The sequence below is a fragment of the Bidens hawaiensis genome, unplaced genomic scaffold, assembly GCF_021521415.1.
Source record: "Bidens hawaiensis isolate Kalapana, Puna unplaced genomic scaffold, B.hawaiensis_p1.1 tig00023395_1, whole genome shotgun sequence".
Classification (NCBI taxonomy): Eukaryota; Viridiplantae; Streptophyta; class Magnoliopsida; order Asterales; family Asteraceae; genus Bidens; species Bidens hawaiensis.
Window position 1 is genome coordinate 340137 of NW_027493665.1, and position 19756 is coordinate 359892.

At 31.9% G+C, this 19756-nt stretch overlaps 3 protein-coding genes across 3 annotated transcripts; all 3 read left to right on the plus strand.

Moving 5' to 3' along the window:
• Positions 1 to 1401: 1401 nt before the first annotated feature.
• On the plus strand, positions 1402 to 10384 carry LOC143567393 (uncharacterized). Its single transcript, XM_077053830.1, has 19 exons — positions 1402 to 1554; positions 1597 to 1820; positions 2157 to 2281; positions 2348 to 2432; positions 2727 to 2859; positions 2938 to 3149; positions 3230 to 3350; positions 3456 to 3635; positions 3721 to 3789; positions 3882 to 4099; positions 6174 to 6255; positions 6328 to 6366; positions 7016 to 7088; positions 7191 to 7487; positions 7579 to 7824; positions 7893 to 8016; positions 8595 to 9361; positions 9471 to 9628; positions 9713 to 10384. Exons 1-19 carry the CDS (start codon positions 1402 to 1404, stop codon positions 10382 to 10384), a joined length of 3978 nt encoding a protein of 1325 aa, XP_076909945.1.
• Positions 10385 to 10504: 120 nt separating this feature from the next.
• LOC143567394 (uncharacterized) lies at positions 10505 to 11466 on the plus strand. Its single transcript, XM_077053831.1, has 2 exons — positions 10505 to 10688; positions 10868 to 11466. Exons 1-2 carry the CDS (start codon positions 10505 to 10507, stop codon positions 11464 to 11466), a joined length of 783 nt encoding a protein of 260 aa, XP_076909946.1.
• A 180-nt stretch (positions 11467 to 11646) lies between these two features.
• Positions 11647 to 12531, plus strand: LOC143567395 (uncharacterized). The gene has a single exon (XM_077053832.1). It carries the CDS (start codon positions 11647 to 11649, stop codon positions 12529 to 12531), a length of 885 nt encoding a protein of 294 aa, XP_076909947.1.
• Positions 12532 to 19756: the final 7225 nt, after the last annotated feature.

Consider the following 19756-nt stretch of genomic DNA (forward strand, 5'->3'; position numbering starts at 1 on the left):
GCTATAGTTTTTGCTTTCTGATTTGATTCGTTGTTCTTTAACTATTAATATAAACCCTAAATCGATTTGATTATGTATTTAGGCATTAATCGATTCCACTTCTCCGGTGTTGCAGCAGCATGTTCGGACCGCCGGTATGTTATAGTTGTTGCTTTCTCATTTGATTCGGTCTTCGTTATTTATTTATATAAACACTAAATTGATTTCATTATGTATTTAGGCATTAATCGATTCCACTTCTCCGGTGTTGCAGCAGCAGGTTCGGACCGCCGGTATGTTATAGTTGCTTTCTCATTTGATTTGGTGTTCGTTAATTATTTATATAAACACTAAATCGACTTCATTATCTACTTAGGCATTAATTGATTAATAAGCGTCATCTTCGGTGTTCGTTAGTTATTTATATAATTAAGTTAGATCAAGTTATATTACTCTTTCATCAACTTGAATACATTCGTTGTTTGTTAAATTTATTTTATATATACAATTTGTTAACTTGATTGATTTATACTCAATCAAATTACTATGTTAAGTCTGGACTTTTAAAAAGACAATCTTTTTTTGTAACATGAGATACGAAAAATTTATAAAAAAATAGACATTCAAATAAATTATAATACACATTTTTTTTCGTAAAGACATTAAATTTATATTAATCATGACGAAAATTGAATACTTATGCAGCTTAAAATTCGGACTAATATACGCTCATTCAATAATTCTTTAATTAGGTAAATTTATATTAAATATATAATTTTTAGGTTGACTGATTTATGCTCAATCCATTATCTATGTTAACTTTTGACTTATATAAATATATATTTACCCCAATTTATAATTGCTTTAATTAAGGTCAAAATTTACTAACGTAAATCATGGGCACTGATTAATTTATAACTTTTAAATTTAATGTATTTTTGTTAACATAAAAGGAATAACTAAATAAAATCATGTGACAAAATAATTTTGATACCTTACGTAAGCCTATATGAAAACGTTTAACTAACTAATTTCAACTTTAAATAACATATATATGTAAACTGTTTGGCATATGTATGAAAATATTCTGTTTGACTATGCTTTGTATTTAACACATTTCTAATACTTTTAATTACGGAAAATAGCAACTAACGAAAATCAAGGCCCCAGATTGGTTATTAACTTTTATTTTTCTTCTATTTTTGTTAACATAAAAATAATATGTTTGCCATATATATCAAATTATTCTGTTTGCATTTGCTATATATTCTTTAATAACAATCCACCCTCATCACCATCGAAGTCGATCTAACTGCCATGGTAATTCAATTGTTCTCTCCCTTTAATTTATATAGTTTGTTATATCTTATTACTTACGAAATACAACACCTTTTTTTAACAATGTCTCTAATACACAGAAACATGGAGCCAAAAAATTTGATCAAACTTAGGGATCTTGATGCTACAAAGACAAACTATACAATCAAAGTTCGAGTTGTTAGACTATGGAGAAAACCAAACAACAAGAACCCTAACGAAATTTGGTCGATTGAAATGATTATAATGGATGAGGAGGTAAATATTTACCAATTTTTTTTTTCTTTTTATAATATTCAGCACTCTCAACTACATAAATTTTCAGGGAACAAAGATGCAGCAAGCGTGTTCAAAACTTACTTTCCTAAGTTTGAAGAACATCTCCGAGAGAATGAGTGCTACTTCATTTTTAGGCCCACACTGGCCGACAATGACGCAAAAATCAAGCATGTGGACAATGGCCAGAAAATTTCTTTCCGTTGGCAAACAGACCTAAAAAAATGCACCACCTTCAAAGGCTCCAAGTATGGTTTTGAATTCACCAATTTTGGTTCCATTTTAAAGACCCTCTACCTCAGTACATTAGACTCGGTTAGATACCGTATTATTTTATTTATTATTTACTCTTAATTGTTTAACACACATTAAAACTCTTAAGGCTCTAACTTTATTTCACACTAGATATTATTGGATATGTTTACAAATGCTATGAGGTGGAGAAGAAACCGGTAAGAGGTGGCAAAGAAGCAATCAAGATGGAGATCAAATTATAAGATCTGGAGTAAGCAACTCAAATTTTACTTTTTTTTATTCATTTGCACTTAACTGTATTTATGTTATCCATATCAACAATCTTACAGAGGTAGACACATCATATTAACCTTGTGGGAGGAATATTGTCAGCAAATGTTGAACTACATGCAAAATAAGCAACAGGCTCATGTTTTCCTAATTCTTCAATTCGGAAATCTGCATATATACGGACGTAAGTAAAAAATCATGTCATTATTTCATTGTACTTTAAATAACTAACGAATTTATGTTATTACAGATAACAGGACTGTTTCTAATGTTTATGATGCGACGCGGTTGTTTATAAATTCACCAATTGATGAAATCCTAGAATTTAAGAAAAGGTACATTGTTATTATATATGTTTAAAATAATTACCATTTATATTTACCTTTACTTTCTAAAGGTAATACTATTATTGTAATGCTATAATTTAAAAATATAATCTGTACAGCCCATTCTTCCATACCAAATTTGTGATCGTACAATTGTAATAGTATTATTTAAAATTGATTATGTTTTGATAAAAGCTATTATCAAAACACGGTAACACATGAAAATAGACCATCCACAAGTCTTGATTTTTTTTTATTAAAAGTTACCTACTCATTATAACAAATAATGTTTCATCACACCAGTTTCCTGTCTAACATTGGTGAAGAAACATCCTCTCATCGGTCCGTTGGTACCTCTATGGTCTCGTCACTGGAAGACGAATTTCTTAATGATATTGATTTCATCAACATTCGTGAAATTAACGAAATCAAAGAGGTATGTCATTGTTTTTTAAATTTTTTGTTTTTAGATTCATTGAAACATCATTATTAAAATTCTCTTATTTCTGGATAGGTTAAATCCCTTATTGTTGTTGGTAAGATCAAAGCTCTATGCATTGAGAAATCATGGAATTATCGTAGTTGTGATTTATGTAAAAATGGAGTTGAAACCACAACCGTCAGAATTGATAAGGGAGAGAATCCAGCCGATTTTGAAGTGGCGAAGCAGTACAAATGTCTCAATGACAATTGCACTCAGACTATTGTATCATCTCCTATGACTAGGTTCTCAAATCTTTTAACTTTTTTTTTTACAATATTAACCATGCTTTATCTTTTTAATTTATTTTAATCATATTTTTAAGATACAAGATCCCCATACGAGTCCAGGATTGCACAGGGACTGTGACTCTTACAATGTTTGAGCGGGAGGCTAACAAGCTTATAGGACGAATTGCTAAAGACGTGCTGGACGAACAGGAACAAGTAAACTTTTTGTCCTTTTTGAATCGTTTTATAATAACATTACTATAATAGTGAAATTCTATAACTTTTTATATTTGAAATTAAAACATTTGATGCTTTTCACAGTCGGCTGAATTTTTAACTCTTCCTGCTGCCTTCAACGTTTTATTAGAAAGAAAGTTCGCCTTTAGGATCGAGATCAAGAACTATAATCTTGATAACAATGCTGAGTATTTTTCCATTACAAAACTGACTGAAGATCTCAACATTATTTCAAAGCTCGAAAAGAATTTCTATAATAATCAGGTAATTTGTTAATTTCTTCATTTATATATAATAAACCGGTCAAAACTGTACATGTAAAGCATGTGAGTTTACATACAAAATGAAGGTTGAAGATTCTGATTCGGTGAACCCAAGTAACTCAGAGTTGCCATTACAGACGGACGTTTCTTTGAAGGTTATCTACTATTTTTACTTATGTTTTCGCTATCTACTTAAATCAAACTAACTATATTGAACTTATAATTCCTTACTTTTTTTATTATATAGGATTCTATTTCATGTACCGCTGACAATGGGACCCCGATTTCCAATAGCAATGAAAGTATGGGCACGGCTGCCAGTGTTGATTTGAAGCGTAATCTTGAAGATGTATACGACGTTGACGAGTCATCCGCTCTGTCATCAACTAAACAACAGAAGATTCACACAAAGGATTTGCGCGATGCAAATTGGAATGAGACGCTGTTGATTCCTAAAACCGAGAAGTAGTAGTCGGTTCCTATTTAATTTAAAAAACTTTCCTTTTTATTGTCTTTTTTTGCGTGGTTTGCTGAGACTATGTTTCTTTATATTTTCTGTTTTGATTGTGTTGGGGATTTTTCTTTTTGTTTGACTACATGGAGATTCCTTTTTTGATAAAATTTTATGATTGGTTATTGCTATGTTTTTATGTGGTACATATGTTTTGCAAAACTTCAAATTAATATTATAGACAAATAATATTTCACTTCCTTTAAGTATAATTACTACAAAAAATATTCCAATTACTATTAATTAATTTTTTCATTAAAATACAATTCTACATTAGTAGGTATATGTATGACTTTAAAGTACCTACATGCAAAATTAAGATAAAATACGAAAAACTTTAACAAAATTTATATTTCTACAAAAAACTACCTACATGGATATTACTTTTTCATTGAAGTCATCAAATTTATATTTATGATGACAAAAATTCTATTTTTATGCTCAATCAAATTACTCTGTTAAGTCTGGACTTTTAAAAAGAGAATTTTTTTATAACATGAGACACGAAAAACTTAAAAAAAAATAGACATTCAAAAACAATATAATACAGAATTTTTTTCGTATAGACATTAAATTTAAATTTATGATGACGAAAATTCAATACTCCTGCAGCTAAAGATTCGGACTAATATACGCCCATTCAATAATTCTTTAATTAGGTAAATTTATTTTAAATATATACTTTTTTAGGTTGACTGGTTTATGCTCAATCCATTATTTATGTTAACTTTTGACTTATATAAATATATATTTACCCCAATTTATAATTGTTTTAATTAAGGACAAAATTTACTAACTTAAATCATGGGCATAGATTGATTTTTAACTTTTTAAATTTAATCTATTTTTGTTAACATAAAAGAATATTTTGTCATATCAGATAATTTTGTTACCTAACGTAAGCCTATATGGAAAAGTTTACCTAACTAATTTCAACTTTAAATAGCATATATATGTAAACTGTTTGCCCTTGCTTTATATTCTTTAATAAACAAAGTGTTCCACAAAGCTTTTCTCTACACAGAGTGTTCCACAAAGCTCTTCTCTACCGGTTGTGATATTTTATCATAGTACTACACCAAAGTTCGTCATTCAACTAACTAATTCATTACTCTTTTATTTTTATTTAGTAAAATGTTATATTTCATAATAAATACTTTATACATTAAATAAGTTAGGCATTCATGTTGGTTGTTCTACCGTTGGTATTGCCACCGCAACTGCTCCTTTTGATTCCGGTTGTAATCTTGGTTGCTCTTATTTTCTTGGCTTTTACACCAATCAAGGGCACACCATAGACCATTATAACACTACGTTATGCTTCAAAAACAACTATATTCAGTTGTCGTATATATGCATATAATTATTTGTTAGGCATTTAGAGTTGTGATAACTTTTCATCGTTGTAAGTGGTTAATGATGTGAGTCTATTCGGACGAATAATCCTATAAATATATGCAATTTCACATAACAAATTTAATATGTTACAAGACAAATTAGAATTTTATTATATTTTTTCTAATTGATACATGTTAATAATAATATTCTATTTCTTTTCTTTGATCATATATCTGATATCTAAAAATAAAAGTTATAAAACAAACACGCATTCCTACATATCTCGTGTGCGTAGTGTTTTTGCACAAATAACACTCTAGACCTAAATTAGAAGAGGAAATATTTAAGTCCTCATGTCACTAAAATACTCATATGTTACCTATATAAAAAAAGCCTTTTTTATTGATTTTATGCTTCCGTATGATTGCATGCATATGCTATAACAAAACAAAGATTAATTAACAATAATAAGAATTAAATAAATACCTTTTTTAGTGGCATTTATTAACCAATACCATCTAAACTGTTAAAAATATAGTACTAATAAATCCTTTTTCGATTTTATAACTTTTAAGGTTTTGTATTCTAATTAAGCTCAATCGTGTAATACAAACGGTGGAATCCCATCACCTCTAAATATAAAGTCTTTGACTGCATACTGTTGACTTTAATTATATTTGCACCTTATAGATATACAAGGACATGGCTAAAAGGAAAGCCCCTCAAATTTCATCTTCCTCTAAAGCGTCACACACCGGTGATTCTTCAAATGGTAAGATTTCCATTTTGTATTATATAACCCTTACAACAACTTTTTATCTTTTTTTTTTCTTTTCTTTTGTAGGGGACATGCAAAGAACTACTTTATCTGACATTTCTAATGGTAAATAAATTTATTTGTTACTTATGTTAAACTTAACTCATCATCTAATAATATGTTTATTTTATTTTTTTTATTTTTTAGAGCTTATGTAAACAACGTTCGTTATGCAAATGCTTCAAAGGCGGTAAAATTCAGGAAAGTAGATCTACATATCAATAAATCCAATATTGTTCAAGTAAATAATTCCTTGCTCCCACTGATATAAGTTTCAATCCGTCTAAACTGGGAATGTGTTTAGTTTTTAGCATCGATTTTTTTCAAGTCATTTATACACGTTTTACCTTTAAAAGAATATACAATCTGTCCTTAACTACAATAGATTTAAAACACAAATACAAGTTTAATTTTTAATATATATATATACATATATATATATAACATAATTATTATAGTTTCGTTTTAGATATAAAACTTTTGTACTTTGTAATATCTACAAACTATTTTCCTTGTCTTTACGTCATTTGCATGAATTTCAAGTTTTCAACTGTAAATGCTCAATGAAATTGTATATGTAATTTTAAAACACGAAGTCATATTACAAAAACATTTTAATCTATCGATATTATAAAATCAATAGATAACATTAAATAGTTGTTTTTTACTTTGTAAATCTATTTCTTATACTTCTATTTGCACTCTATTATACAAGGAAATGTCTAAAAGCAACACCCCTGAAAGTGCATCATCCTCTAAAGCGCCTGTCAACGGTCATGCTTCAAATTGTAAGTTTTCAATTTGTATTATATTACGTTCATTTTTGTAATTCAGAAAATTTAAATTTGTCCGTGTAGAACAACATTTCTACAATTATTTTATTTATGTAGGGGACATGCAAAGAACCGCTATATCTTCAGCCGACGTTCGTAAGTTAAATGCTTCAGAGGCCAGGAAATCAAGAAAGCTACTTCTAGATAGCAGGAGATCTAATATTTCTCCTAACACCCAAAAGTCTAATAAACCTTTTTCGTCATCAATAAATTCTACATCAATTACACAGGGCAAAGAAAATGTGACACCAAATACAATGATTACAAATCAAAGCAGTTTGCAAACTTTTCATGAAAATACAAAGAATCCAACTTCATTAGGTGATATCAATAGTGTAAGATACCCGTTTACTGGTTATTTTTCATAATTTAAACATAAACGATAATATCAATTATTATCAACTTGCTCATGTTACCATATTTTAAATCTTAATTTTTTCCCCAGGGGCATCTACTTCCAAAAACAACAGGTCTACCTCATTATGTGATACTCGTCGAGTTTATATTTCTTCACCTATAATGGCATCCAGCAATTGTGCATCTACTTCTTTAACAAAGTTATCATCAGGAAAGCGTAAACTAATAAGTAACTCGCGGATTACAAATCCTATACCTATGCTTGACTTGACGTCAGATGAAGAAGTTGATGTCGAAGTTTTGGTTAAAGACCCATTCAAAGGAATCTCAACAGGTACTTATAATACAACAATTCCAATTAATAATGCACATACATTTTTTGACCACCAGTTAATTTAACAGATTACTTGGATCATGGTGATCAGAATCTTATATGTGAATTATGCCATGCAAAATTGTGGAAAAATGAGGGTGGAATAGGAAAAAAAAGAAGGAAAAACAACTTATTTCCTATGTTGTGGTTACGGTAAGGTCGAGCTACCTGAATTTAAAGATGCTCCGCCAGCTTACAAAGATCTATTTAGCAATGTTGGTCCTAAAAGCAAGTTTTTCTTAAAGAACATTAGACGTTACAATTCTATGTTCGCGTTTACATCAATGGGCGGAAAGGTTGATTCCTCCATTAATAGAGGTAACGCTCCATTCGTGTTTAGGATTAGCGGTCAGAATTATCATTCTATTGGAAGTCTTTTGCCAGAGAATGGATCAAAACCAAAGTTTTCGCAACTATACATATATGACACAGAAAATGAAGTCTCAAATAGATAATGCTTATTTAGGTATGTATTAACTCAATTAATTCACTATTTTTACACATTTGACCTTATGTCATTTTTTTAAATAATGACAAACGAATATTCTTATTCCTACCAGTCAATCAAAAAAACAATCTACAAGAGGTTCCAACTTGCTAGATCTTGAGATAATAAAGGATCTACAGCGTATGTTAGATTCTCATAATGAGCTGGTGAAATCTTATAGGATGGCAAGAGATCGTTTTCAATAAAATCCTCATGCTAACCTTAAGTTGCGTCTTATTGGAAGAAGACAACAAGATGGAAGAACATACAACTTGCCGAGTTCTTCTGAAGTTGCTGCGCTGATTGTTGGTGATATTGGTAATATTGAGCCTCGAGACATTATTGTTGAAACTAAAACGGGAAGTCTAAAGCATATAAGTGAATTGCATCCTTCATACGTTCCTCTTCAATATCCACTTTTCTATATTTACGGTGATGATTGTTACAGGGTTGACATCCCTCATAGAGATTTTAGAAGCTTACAAAAAAGTAAACGGCCAAACTGCACCATGAGAGAATTTTTTGCGTACAGAATTCAAGATAGGCCAAATATTTTCTCATTGCCTCTGAATGGAAGAAGACTTTTTCAACAACAGTTAGTTGATATATACACAATGATTGAAACCGAAAGACTCAACTACATACGTAAAAAACAAAAGGTTCTTAGATGTGAGTCATATGAGAATATTCATAACTTAAAAAACACCAAAAACCAAGACATGTCCCGCGTTGGTCAACGTGTGATATTACCTTCATCTTTTACCGGAGGTTCTCGGTACATGATGCAAAACTACCTAGATGCCATGGCTATTTGTAGGTGGTATGGATATCCAGATTTTTTCATAACTATAACATGCAATCCTAAATGGCCTGAAGTTAAAAGATTCCTGAATAGTACCACCATTAATCCTGAAGACAGACCTGACATCATGTGTAGATTTTTTAAAGTTAAGCTTGATGCAATAATCAAAGACTTAAAAAAAGACGAAGTTCTGGGAAAGGTTCAAGCAGGTGATTTACTTTATTATTTACTTAATATAATAGTATTTGTTAAACATAGTCTTCTTTTTAGCAACTTTCAATTTATATCGAACATTAATAATATTCATTTTTTATGTAGTTGTTTATACCGTAGAGTTTCAAAAGCGTGGGTTGCCTCATACCCATATATGTTTATTCATGCATGCTGATCACAAGCTTCCTACCGTTGATCATATTGACCCGTTTATTTCGGCCGAGATTCCAGACAAGAAGGAAGATCATGAATTATATTCCCTTGTGAGTGAATTCATGATGCATGGTCCTTGTGGTTATGATAACATGAACTGTTCATGCATGATTAATTGAAGGTGTTCTAAAAAGTTCCCTAAAAAGTTTACACCTCACAATTCTATTGATTCAAATGGTTATCCTATATACAGAAGAAGAGATTCTGAATGCACAGTTAAAAAGTCTGCTGTGGACTTAGACAACAGAAGTGTCGTGCCATATAATAAAACGCTTCTGAAAAGATATCAAGCACATATTAACGTTGAGTGGTGTAATCAGGCTGCATCCATAAAGTATTTATTCAAATACATTAACAAAGGTCCTGACAGGGCTACAGTTGCTGTTGTAGACGCTGACAATCAAGATGATCAAGATAAAGCAAGAGATGAAATTAGAGAATATTATGATTGTCGATACCTTTCTGCGTGTGAAGCAGCATGGAGGATATTTGCATTTGAAGTACATTACAACTCGCCTTCAGTAATTAGGCTTCCTTTCCATCTCCCTGGTCAACAACAGGTTACGTACGGGCCCGATGATGATATTGATGATGTCCTTAACAAACCATCAGTTTCTTCATCAATGTTTTCAGCTTGGATGTTGTGTAACCAAATTAATGACGAAGCACGAAACCTTACTTATGTTGAATTTCCTACTAAGTTTGTTTGGAAACTTGAACAACGAAAGTGGGAACGACGAAAGCAGGGTTTTTCAATTGGAAGAATTCATCAAGTTTCTCCGTCTCTCGGTGAGGCGTATTTCTAAAGAATTCTTCTAAACAAAGTCAAAGGACCAAAATCTTTTGATGATATTCGAACGGTAGATGGCCAGACATATCCTACATTTAGAGATGCTTGCTATGCACGTGGACTACTCGATGATGAAATGGAATATATCGAAGCAATTAAGGAGGCGAGTGCATCCGGTTCTGGTTATTATCTTCGTGCTTTATTTGGATCAATGTTATTGTCCAGCTCTCTTTCTAGACCTGATTTTGTGTGGGAAAAAACATGGGAATATCTATCAAATGGCATTATTTACACACAACAAAGAATATTGAATATTCCAGGTACTCCAATTCGTTATTCAGTACTAAAATATATGAACCATATTATACTTTCAAATGAAGATTAATTATAAATTTTCAATTTTTACCATCCTTAATGAATTTGGTTTTTCGTTTTTATGTTTTGTTCATATACGTACTTCATATAATATTGTTTATATTTTATTAATACAATTTTGCAGATTTATCACTTCCAGAAACTCAAATTAAGAACTTAACTTTGTGTGAGATTGAGAAGTACCTACTTCGAAATAACTCAAGCCTACGTAGATTTCAAACTATGCCGTATCCTAATCACGATTCTATAGCTTCTTCAAACAATCGTTTAATTGTTGACGAACTCTCTTATGACACAATCACTTTACAAAATGAGTCTCACAGCCTTATAAGTTCATTAACAGATGAACAACGAAAAGTGTTTGACGAAATCATGAACGCAGTTGAAGCTAACAAAGGAGGTGTATTTTTTCTTTACGGCTATGGTGGAACAGGAAAGACATTTTTGTGGAAGACATTATCTGTGGCAATACGATCTAAAGGTCAAATTGTATTGAATGTTGCTTCAAGTGGTATTGCATCATTGATGTTGTCAGGAGGTAGAACATCACACTCCAGATTTCATATTCCTATAAATCTTAACGAGGACTCAACTTGCAGCATAAAACCAGGAAGTGATGATGCGCATTTACTAAAGGAAACAAAATTGATTATATGGGATAAAGCCCCAATGATACATAAACATGCATTTGAAGCTCTTGATAGAACAATGACGGACGTATAAACTCCTAATACTTCTATCAATTCGGGAATCCCATTTGGAGGTAAAGTTATTGTTTTTGGTGGTGATTTTAGGCAAGTTCTTCCTGTTATTACAAACGGAAGCAGACAACAGATTGTGAATGCATCTTTATGTTCTTCCTATATTTGGGGTAAATGCAAACTTCTTAGGTTAACAAAAAACATGCGGTTAACCATCGGAGCTCAAGCATCTGATATTGAGCAGACAAACCAGTTTGCTAAATGGCTGTTGGATATAGGCGAGGGAAATGTCGGTGGTTCAAATGATGGTGAAGCAACAATAGACATACCTCATGATCTTTTGATCAATGACTCGTATGATCCGATTCATAGTTTAATTGATTTTGTTTATCCTTCAATTCTACAAAATATCAAAAATATTGAATTCTTTCGTGAAAGAGCAATACTTGCACCTACCAATGAAGATGTCCAAGACATTAATGATCGATTGATCTCACTTTTTCCCAGAGATGAAAAGGAGTACCTTAGCTCAGATAGTATCTGTCCAACAGAAGACTTCGTTGATCCGTTGCAAGCAAATTTATACTCGCCCGACGTGTTAAACGGTCTTAAAATTTCTGGATTGCCAAATCATAGATTGGTCTTAAAGGTGGGTGTTCCTGTTATGTTACTCCGAAACATTGACCATCAAATTGGTTTGTGTAATGGTACTAGGCTGCGAGTCATATCTCTTAAAAAACATGTCGTAGTAGCTGAAATAATATCTGGAGGTAATATTGGTACTCACACATATATTCACAGAGTAAATATGATACCTACAGATAACAAGATTCCTTTCAAGTTTCAGAGAAGACAATTTCCAATTTCAGTATGTTTTGCAATGACGATTAACAAAAGCCAAGGACAGTCACTATCAAAAGTTGGTTTGTATTTAAAGCATCCGGTTTTCAGCCATGGGCAGTTGTATGTGGCACTATCAAGAGTGAAGAGTAGAGACGGAGTCAAATTATTAATATTCGACGCAGATGGCAAACTTACAAATAAGACATCTAATGTTGTTTACAAAGAGATATTTCGAGATTTGTAATTTATGTTTCACTTTGTCAAATTTGATTGTAACTTACTTTCTTCCTTAGTTTCAACAATTTATCAGTTTTTGTGCCTTTTTTCACTTTACATGAATAAATCTATCATTTATGTTACCATTTATATTGTGTCCAACCATATAATATTTAAGATTAATGTGTTAGTAAATTAAACATATGCTTCTACCTTTAATATTTAATACCACATTGTTTCTTCAAATATTTCAAATGTTTTTAGAATTATAAAATAAAATTTCTTAAACCCGTGTTCTACACGGGCAACTAACCTAGTTCTATATATATATAACATTGAGAAATTATTTAAAAAATTTGTGCCCTTGAAAAAGATGTGCCCCGCCGACGCCCACCTCTCCCACCCATGGAGCCGCCCTTGCTCCAAACCTATAATTACACTAAAAACCACTACTTTTTCTATCTAGTGTTTAATTAAATAAGACTTTTTATAACTTTATCGATATATTTTCTTTCTTCTCCACTTATAACTACTTTTAAAAAATATTAAAAAATTTATAGGGTGGAATAAAAACTTTTCAAATATGAGAAAAATCCATAGATATTCTCATTCACTCACAATACGCTAAACCCCTTCATACATTATAGAAATCCAACTCACAATAATTCTCTAAGAATCGTTCTAAAGTAAGAACCTTTTTAGTTAAAGTTGATACTCTTAAATAGAATAATTGCCCTTACTCACAAAGCCCTTGGTTAAGATCGCCCTTAGTTGTAATCAAAAAGCTCGTTCATCTGTTCTTTTAACAACCATCATGAAAAATGGGTACGGTATTTAACTATGGGTTATGTACTTATGTTCGCTCTTTTGCGCGGGTAGCATGGCGCATTCTAATGAAACATGAAACTTGAAAATAAGTTAACTAAAAAATAAAAAAAATTAAATGTATAAAGAAGAAAAAAATATTTGTTTAAAAAAGAAAAACACTAAACTTTACTAAACATTTCTTGAGTTAAAAGATAGCTTTTGGAATAGAAATGAAACTTATTTAAAGAAAATATATTATTAAAGTTCGGAAGCCAATAATAATCATATTATACCATGTGTAGTCATAACTCTCCATTCCCAGGTATTATGCGTCACGTGGCCCCCAGTCAGAGTTATGGTTTTTACCAAAACAGGGTGTAGTCATAACTCTCCACCCCAGGCGTTATGCGCCACGTGACGCCCAGTCACTTTTACACTTTTTATTTTTTTTTTAATTTTTTATCTAAAGTAAATAACATATATAAAGTAAATACATATATGAAGTAAACCTATCTTCAAAAAAAACACCTACCCACTGATCGGAAAATAAAGCTGATCGGAAGCATAGCCACTCATCCTCGCCGGAAAACATAACCACTCATCCCGTCGGAAAATAAAGCTGATCGGAAGCCATACATCCCATCCATCAGACAATAAATCCCGTCGTCAACATCGGACGACATCCATCCCTTCCATCCAAGTGATCAACCACCACATCACCACCACCCAACTCGCCGGTCACCATCACCATCCATGGAAAGCTCGCCGGAAAACATCAACTCGCCGGAAAACATCCAACCACAACATCACCGTCAACAACATCGATTAGCCGGAAAACATCCAACCTCTCACCGGACACCGGTCACCATCACCCAACAAGCATGGTCTAACATATATAACGGACATATTCTTGATTTTTGAGCCATTTTACGCGTTTTATAGAAAACGCAGGTAAAAAAAACTCAAAACGGCGGGGGGGGGGGGTGTACCCCCGGCGTTACACCCTAAAACGCGCCGGACAACGCACGACTACGGATGGTCTTAAAGTTCAACGAAGAAACGTAAATTGTAAAAAGAGGCCACTAACATGATGCCATGTGGATCACTAAGGAATTAATGCTATTCACCCTTGGCATCTTGCTATTAGATACCTGTATAGCGTATAGACTGTACGCTTCGTGGCTGTGTCATAATTTGCAGTTGTATATTTTGAGAAACTGATACAATGAAAATGTTAAATTTAAAATTTTTGAGGCACCGTTACACAAAGATTTTAAAATTTGTAATGTTAAACAAATAATTAAAATACTTAAAAAAAACCAAAGAACTTTAAGAAAATAAAGAAAAAAAATAAACATCTTAGTTTTCTAAAAATATAACATTTACAGAAAAAAATATTCACATTATAACACTTAACATTATGTGACCGTACTTATGGCATATTAATCTACTGGCATGGTGACAAGCCAAGGGGGGGCGCTAGCATCAATGGCGCAGCCGACCAGGTCACGAACACCCCAACAACATCAAGTGAACGGGCTGGGGTGTGAGTGGTAACCTGTAACCATGCTAGATGCACTTTTTGGACTGTCATAATGGTTTTTTTTTTCTTGCATTTGGTTAAAATGACATATAAGTTCAAATTTAAAAAAAAAAAATTAATTTTCTATGTTATTCAAAAACTACTCACTCTTTACCAACTTTTCTCTCAAAATCTTTATAGAACATCCCCATTTCTATCAGTTTTTATTAACATATTTTCATACTCTTTACTTCAAAAACATCAACAAAAATTTGGAATAGAATGCGTTCCCTTCATCTGATATTCCGAAGAAGACGATCTAAGTTTTGAAATGGGTAGGACAATAGTTAACAATTTGATTGAGCGGTCTCAATGGCGACATGGGCTAAAGAGACAACCATCTCTTGATCATGATCGAGTGGACGCAAATGAAACTTTGCTACGTAACTATTTGTTAAATTTATATATTTATATATGTATCTTTCAATTTAATAATCCTTTTTTATCTTTGTTTCTTTGCATATGGGTTCTTGGATTGCTACTGGACCTCCAAGTTTCTGCTAGGTTTTGATGCTTGCTCTGCCAACGTCTTTTTTGACGCGCCCTCATCTTTTCTTAATTTTGGAATGGCGCGTCCTCTGTTCTGCACTTATCTTTGGCAACTCCGGTGATTGCTCCGCTCATCTTGGTTCTCTTCATAGCTAAGGAAGGATTCATTCGCCTATTTAAAGTGGCTCCATTTATGTTGAAGATACAACAAACAGATGCTCAGTTCTAGCCCAAACTCCACTTCAAGGGTTCTACACCACAATCTTGTTGCGGCTGTCTTTATTTTATCACAAATCATCTTTAAGTTGTAGATGATTTGTGTTTTATTTGTATTCTATTTTACTTCGATTGGGCAGTAGACTTTGTTTGACTTATATATTGGGTTGGGAATAATCTAAATACCATTTGTCACACTATTTTAGCCCCAATTCCCTTTAAGATGAAGAACATTTTAAGCGATGTTTTAGAATATTAATAGACATTTATTTATGCGTTTAGCAAGTGATTTTGTTGGAACGATATCCTATTTTTCAACAAAGAGAAGATGCTAGAGGTATACCCGGGTTCACAACTATATAAAAACTTACAACCGTTCTTCGGCAACTAGCGTATAGATTTTCGTCAAAAGCAATAGATGAATATCTAGAAATGTCTGAAAAAATAATGCGCGATTCACTTCATTTTTTGTCAATGTATACATATCTTTACTGAAGTTATATTTTTTAAATATTTAACGTATATTTGACAATTTTTATATAACATTTTTATCAAACTTATAGACAAGGATCATATCAACTTACTCACGGAGATATTTACGTAAACCAACATTGTTTGATTTCCAACGCATATACGAAGTGCACAGTGAAAAACATGGTTTTCACAGAATGCTTGGTAACATTGACTGTACGCATGTTGGATGGGCTATGTGTCCTACGACATGGCGAGGTCAGTTCCACCGGGGGCTCGTCTATTATGCTTGAGGTGGCGGTCTTGCATGATCTTTGGTTTTGACATGCTTTTTAGTGTCCATGGGTCAAATAACAACCTAAATGTTTTCCATCAATCACCGAAATTCGATGACATTATCAACATGATTGAGCCCGCTCAATCATTTTTGTAAATGGGGAACAATTCAAGCACGACTACCACTTGGTTGATGGTATTTACAACGAATGAACGACACTTGTTAAAGCTTTTACCTCTCCAATTGAAGACAAACAAAAGTACATTACGAAGAATCAAGAGTCGACAAGAAAACATATTAAAAGAGCGTTTAGAGTTCTAAAGAAAAATTTTAAATTGGTGGCGAACTCGCGATACGGATTTTGACAAGGGCCAAACTAATGGATATCGTCTACACTTGTCTAATTCTACATAACATGATTCTGAGGGACCACTGTATGACTATTTGTCAAAATTACCAAGATGATGCCCCACGACCGGAATTGACAATCACTGAACCATGATCTACACAACAGCCTTCGTCATGAGTTGGTGTCACACCCAGCCTCAAGGGCCTAGCCGTTTGACCAATAGTTGGTACCGATTCTATTAATTTGTCAAAATTTGATTACGCAGCGGAAAATATTTAATAAAATATTTACTTCATAACACAGGAAATTAAATCCCCTCTTCGTTTTACAAAATTTCTTGCTTTATAAACAAGTTTATATATATATGTCTCGTTTACAAACCTAGCTAAGCCATCAGATGTATTCCATGCCTAGCGATCTTCTATTTGCACTGGCATATCCACTTCTATACTTTACTCCTGGTACTTGTAAACATTTTTGAAAATGCGTCAACAATATGCCGATGAATAACGCTGACTAAAAAAAAGTTTTCATAATTCGTTATGACACAACACCAATAACATTCAACGACTCAATCCATCTCATTGGAACTAAACATATGCACAAACCATTTCAAGGACGGTTACGCGTCTCATGGCCAATATGACTATAGTGTGCCCACTACATTTATATATGTAAGGATTCAGACGCATGTGTATTTTAGCCTGAGTGTCAAATACTACCTTGTATCAAAACGTTTTAGAGGATTTGAACCAACTCTCATGTAAATATTTTTCTAACTCTTTACATATGGATAACCTTCCATGATCTAAAAGAGTAAATACTAAAAAAAATAGTATACATGCATGATATTAAAAAGGTTGGGCGTATTCACTTTGTTTATCTTTCGAAATAACAACCGTAATCGTAACGGTTTATTTTCTTCAACCTTCTATAGCCCATAATTCAACTCGAATTGTAGTCACTACCACATTTCTTATTCTACTTCTTTCCCTCAATATTTTTGTTTAAAAGAAGACACATAATGTTCACTTGATGATTTTGTTAAATTATGCATGCTTATTTAAATAGGGTGATAGGCCTCCATGTTTTGATACGTGAGGATTTTAAGAAGTTTGTGGCATTTAACAAACTTCATGGCATTCAAATAAATTTTTGGTGTATATAATATTCTAACTATGTGATTAGTTTCAAACTAGTTGTAGCTAGTGAAAGCATATTCGTCCACGTTTTTTATATAATACCCACGTATGAGATATCAATGCAATTTAATGTGAGTTGTTTTTTCACCACTAAGTTATGTTTGTTTCTACCAAACAATTTATTATTTTTCTTTTTCACGTTTAACATTTATATACTCATAACTACAATTTTCATATAGCCATATACATTTATATTTATATTAATAGTAACTATACATGTAACGCATATCTAATATAAATTACATGATAGTAATTTGTTTATTTATTTATAGTTCTTTAACGTGCTGATAGTTTTAAACGCTTGTATATATGCCATAACAAAAATAATCGATTTATCTATTAAACACTCGTGTACTAACATTATATAATATTAAAGTAAGGAATGTTATAGTTGGTCGAACATTTGTCGGCTAAACGACCCGATAATCTTGTATTAGACTCGTATTATTTGTTGCTTGTAACATTTTTATTTTAATGTAATATTTTCTACTAGAATTAGTTTACAAATTTAGAAGGCAATATATACTATATATAATGCATGAAACATGGGCAAATTAAGACACCTACATTTTAAGTAATTCACAACTTGTAAAGCTTAAGGTACACATTCTATAGCATGTAAAATAGGGACAAACTTGTCCATTAGAAAATATACATGAAAAAAGTTACAATATTGCCCCCTCATCTTTACTCAACTTTTGTAAATTTGAAAAATTATTACAACTTTGAACCTTCATCTTTACCTATGTATTCTTTTTTATTTTAATTGTAACCAACTTCCCACCAACGATTTTCCAACGGCTGTAACTTTTTCATACGTTAATACATTTTTTTAAAAATTACACCATAAAAACGAGCATTTTATTGTCTTTAATTTGGGTATGGTATTGCTATAGTTTTTTACAATTAAAAAAATTAGCATGTTACATATTGGCGTTCACAATTCAGTTTTAACGGTTTCTAAGTTAAATAGTGAGCTAAACTGTTTGTTTGATTTTTTTTCATTGAAAACGAAAACTAAAGCGTCGAAAATTGAAACTGAATCGTTACTAATGGTTTGGTTTCACGCATTGAGTTTCAATAATAAGTTTGTAGTCCGGTCCGATTTTATATGGCCTATTTTTGGCATAAACCGTAAACCGAACTGTTTTCTATGGTTTGAACATTCATAAACCAGCTAATCAAAAGTGACGATTGGTTTAAACGTTTTCAAGATTTCAAACGAACTTTGAACATCAGTAATTGTTAAATGATTACTAGGATTTTGGTTTCCCGCAACATCGCACGGGCACCCGTCTAATATATATATATATATATATATATATATATATATATGAGGGTTATCCTAAAAATAAGTAGTTTCCTAAGAAGACTAAGAATAAATCATAGCCATTGGATCATGTTAATCAATGGTTGAGATTTAAAATTAACAATAACCGACATAGTTTCCTAGAATTACTTTTTCATCATTATAACCGACATAGTTTGCTAAAATTGTTTTTTCATCATAATTTGTAATGCCAAATGTCAAAAATTTGTTGGTTCTTATCATTTTTAGAAAACTTTTGAACCATTTTCTATATATATATATATATATAAAGAAAAGGAAAATCGCTGAAGCACTTCTCACCTGTATATATCACAACATCACAACAAGTTAATTGTGGTTTGAAAATGTATATTTATTTGTGGTTGCAAGTTGCAACAGCGACATTAGTAGTTGCATAGTAGGCCAATAGTCATAATGTCATATAAAGACTATTAACTACATCAGGATCACGTGCGATATTCAAATTCGTAAACAGCATGAGATATTAGTCCAATGAGTAAAGGCAACGTAAAAAGGAAAACAACATTACC

Excerpts from the sequence above, each read along its gene's own strand:
- LOC143567393 (XM_077053830.1), top strand. The coding sequence starts at position 1,402 with ATGGAGCCAAAAAATTTGATCAAACTTAGGGATCTTGATGCTACAAAG. Across the intron at positions 7,488-7,578 it reads TGTAAGATACCCGTTTACTG|GGGCATCTACTTCCAAAAAC; the intron begins GTTATTTTTCAT and ends TTTTTTCCCCAG. Across the intron at positions 9,362-9,470 it reads TCTGGGAAAGGTTCAAGCAG|TTGTTTATACCGTAGAGTTT; the intron begins GTGATTTACTTT and ends TTTTTTATGTAG.
- LOC143567394 (XM_077053831.1), top strand. The coding sequence starts at position 10,505 with ATGGAATATATCGAAGCAATTAAGGAGGCGAGTGCATCCGGTTCTGGT. Across the intron at positions 10,689-10,867 it reads AAGAATATTGAATATTCCAG|ATTTATCACTTCCAGAAACT; the intron begins GTACTCCAATTC and ends ACAATTTTGCAG.
- LOC143567395 (XM_077053832.1), top strand. The coding sequence starts at position 11,647 with ATGCGGTTAACCATCGGAGCTCAAGCATCTGATATTGAGCAGACAAAC.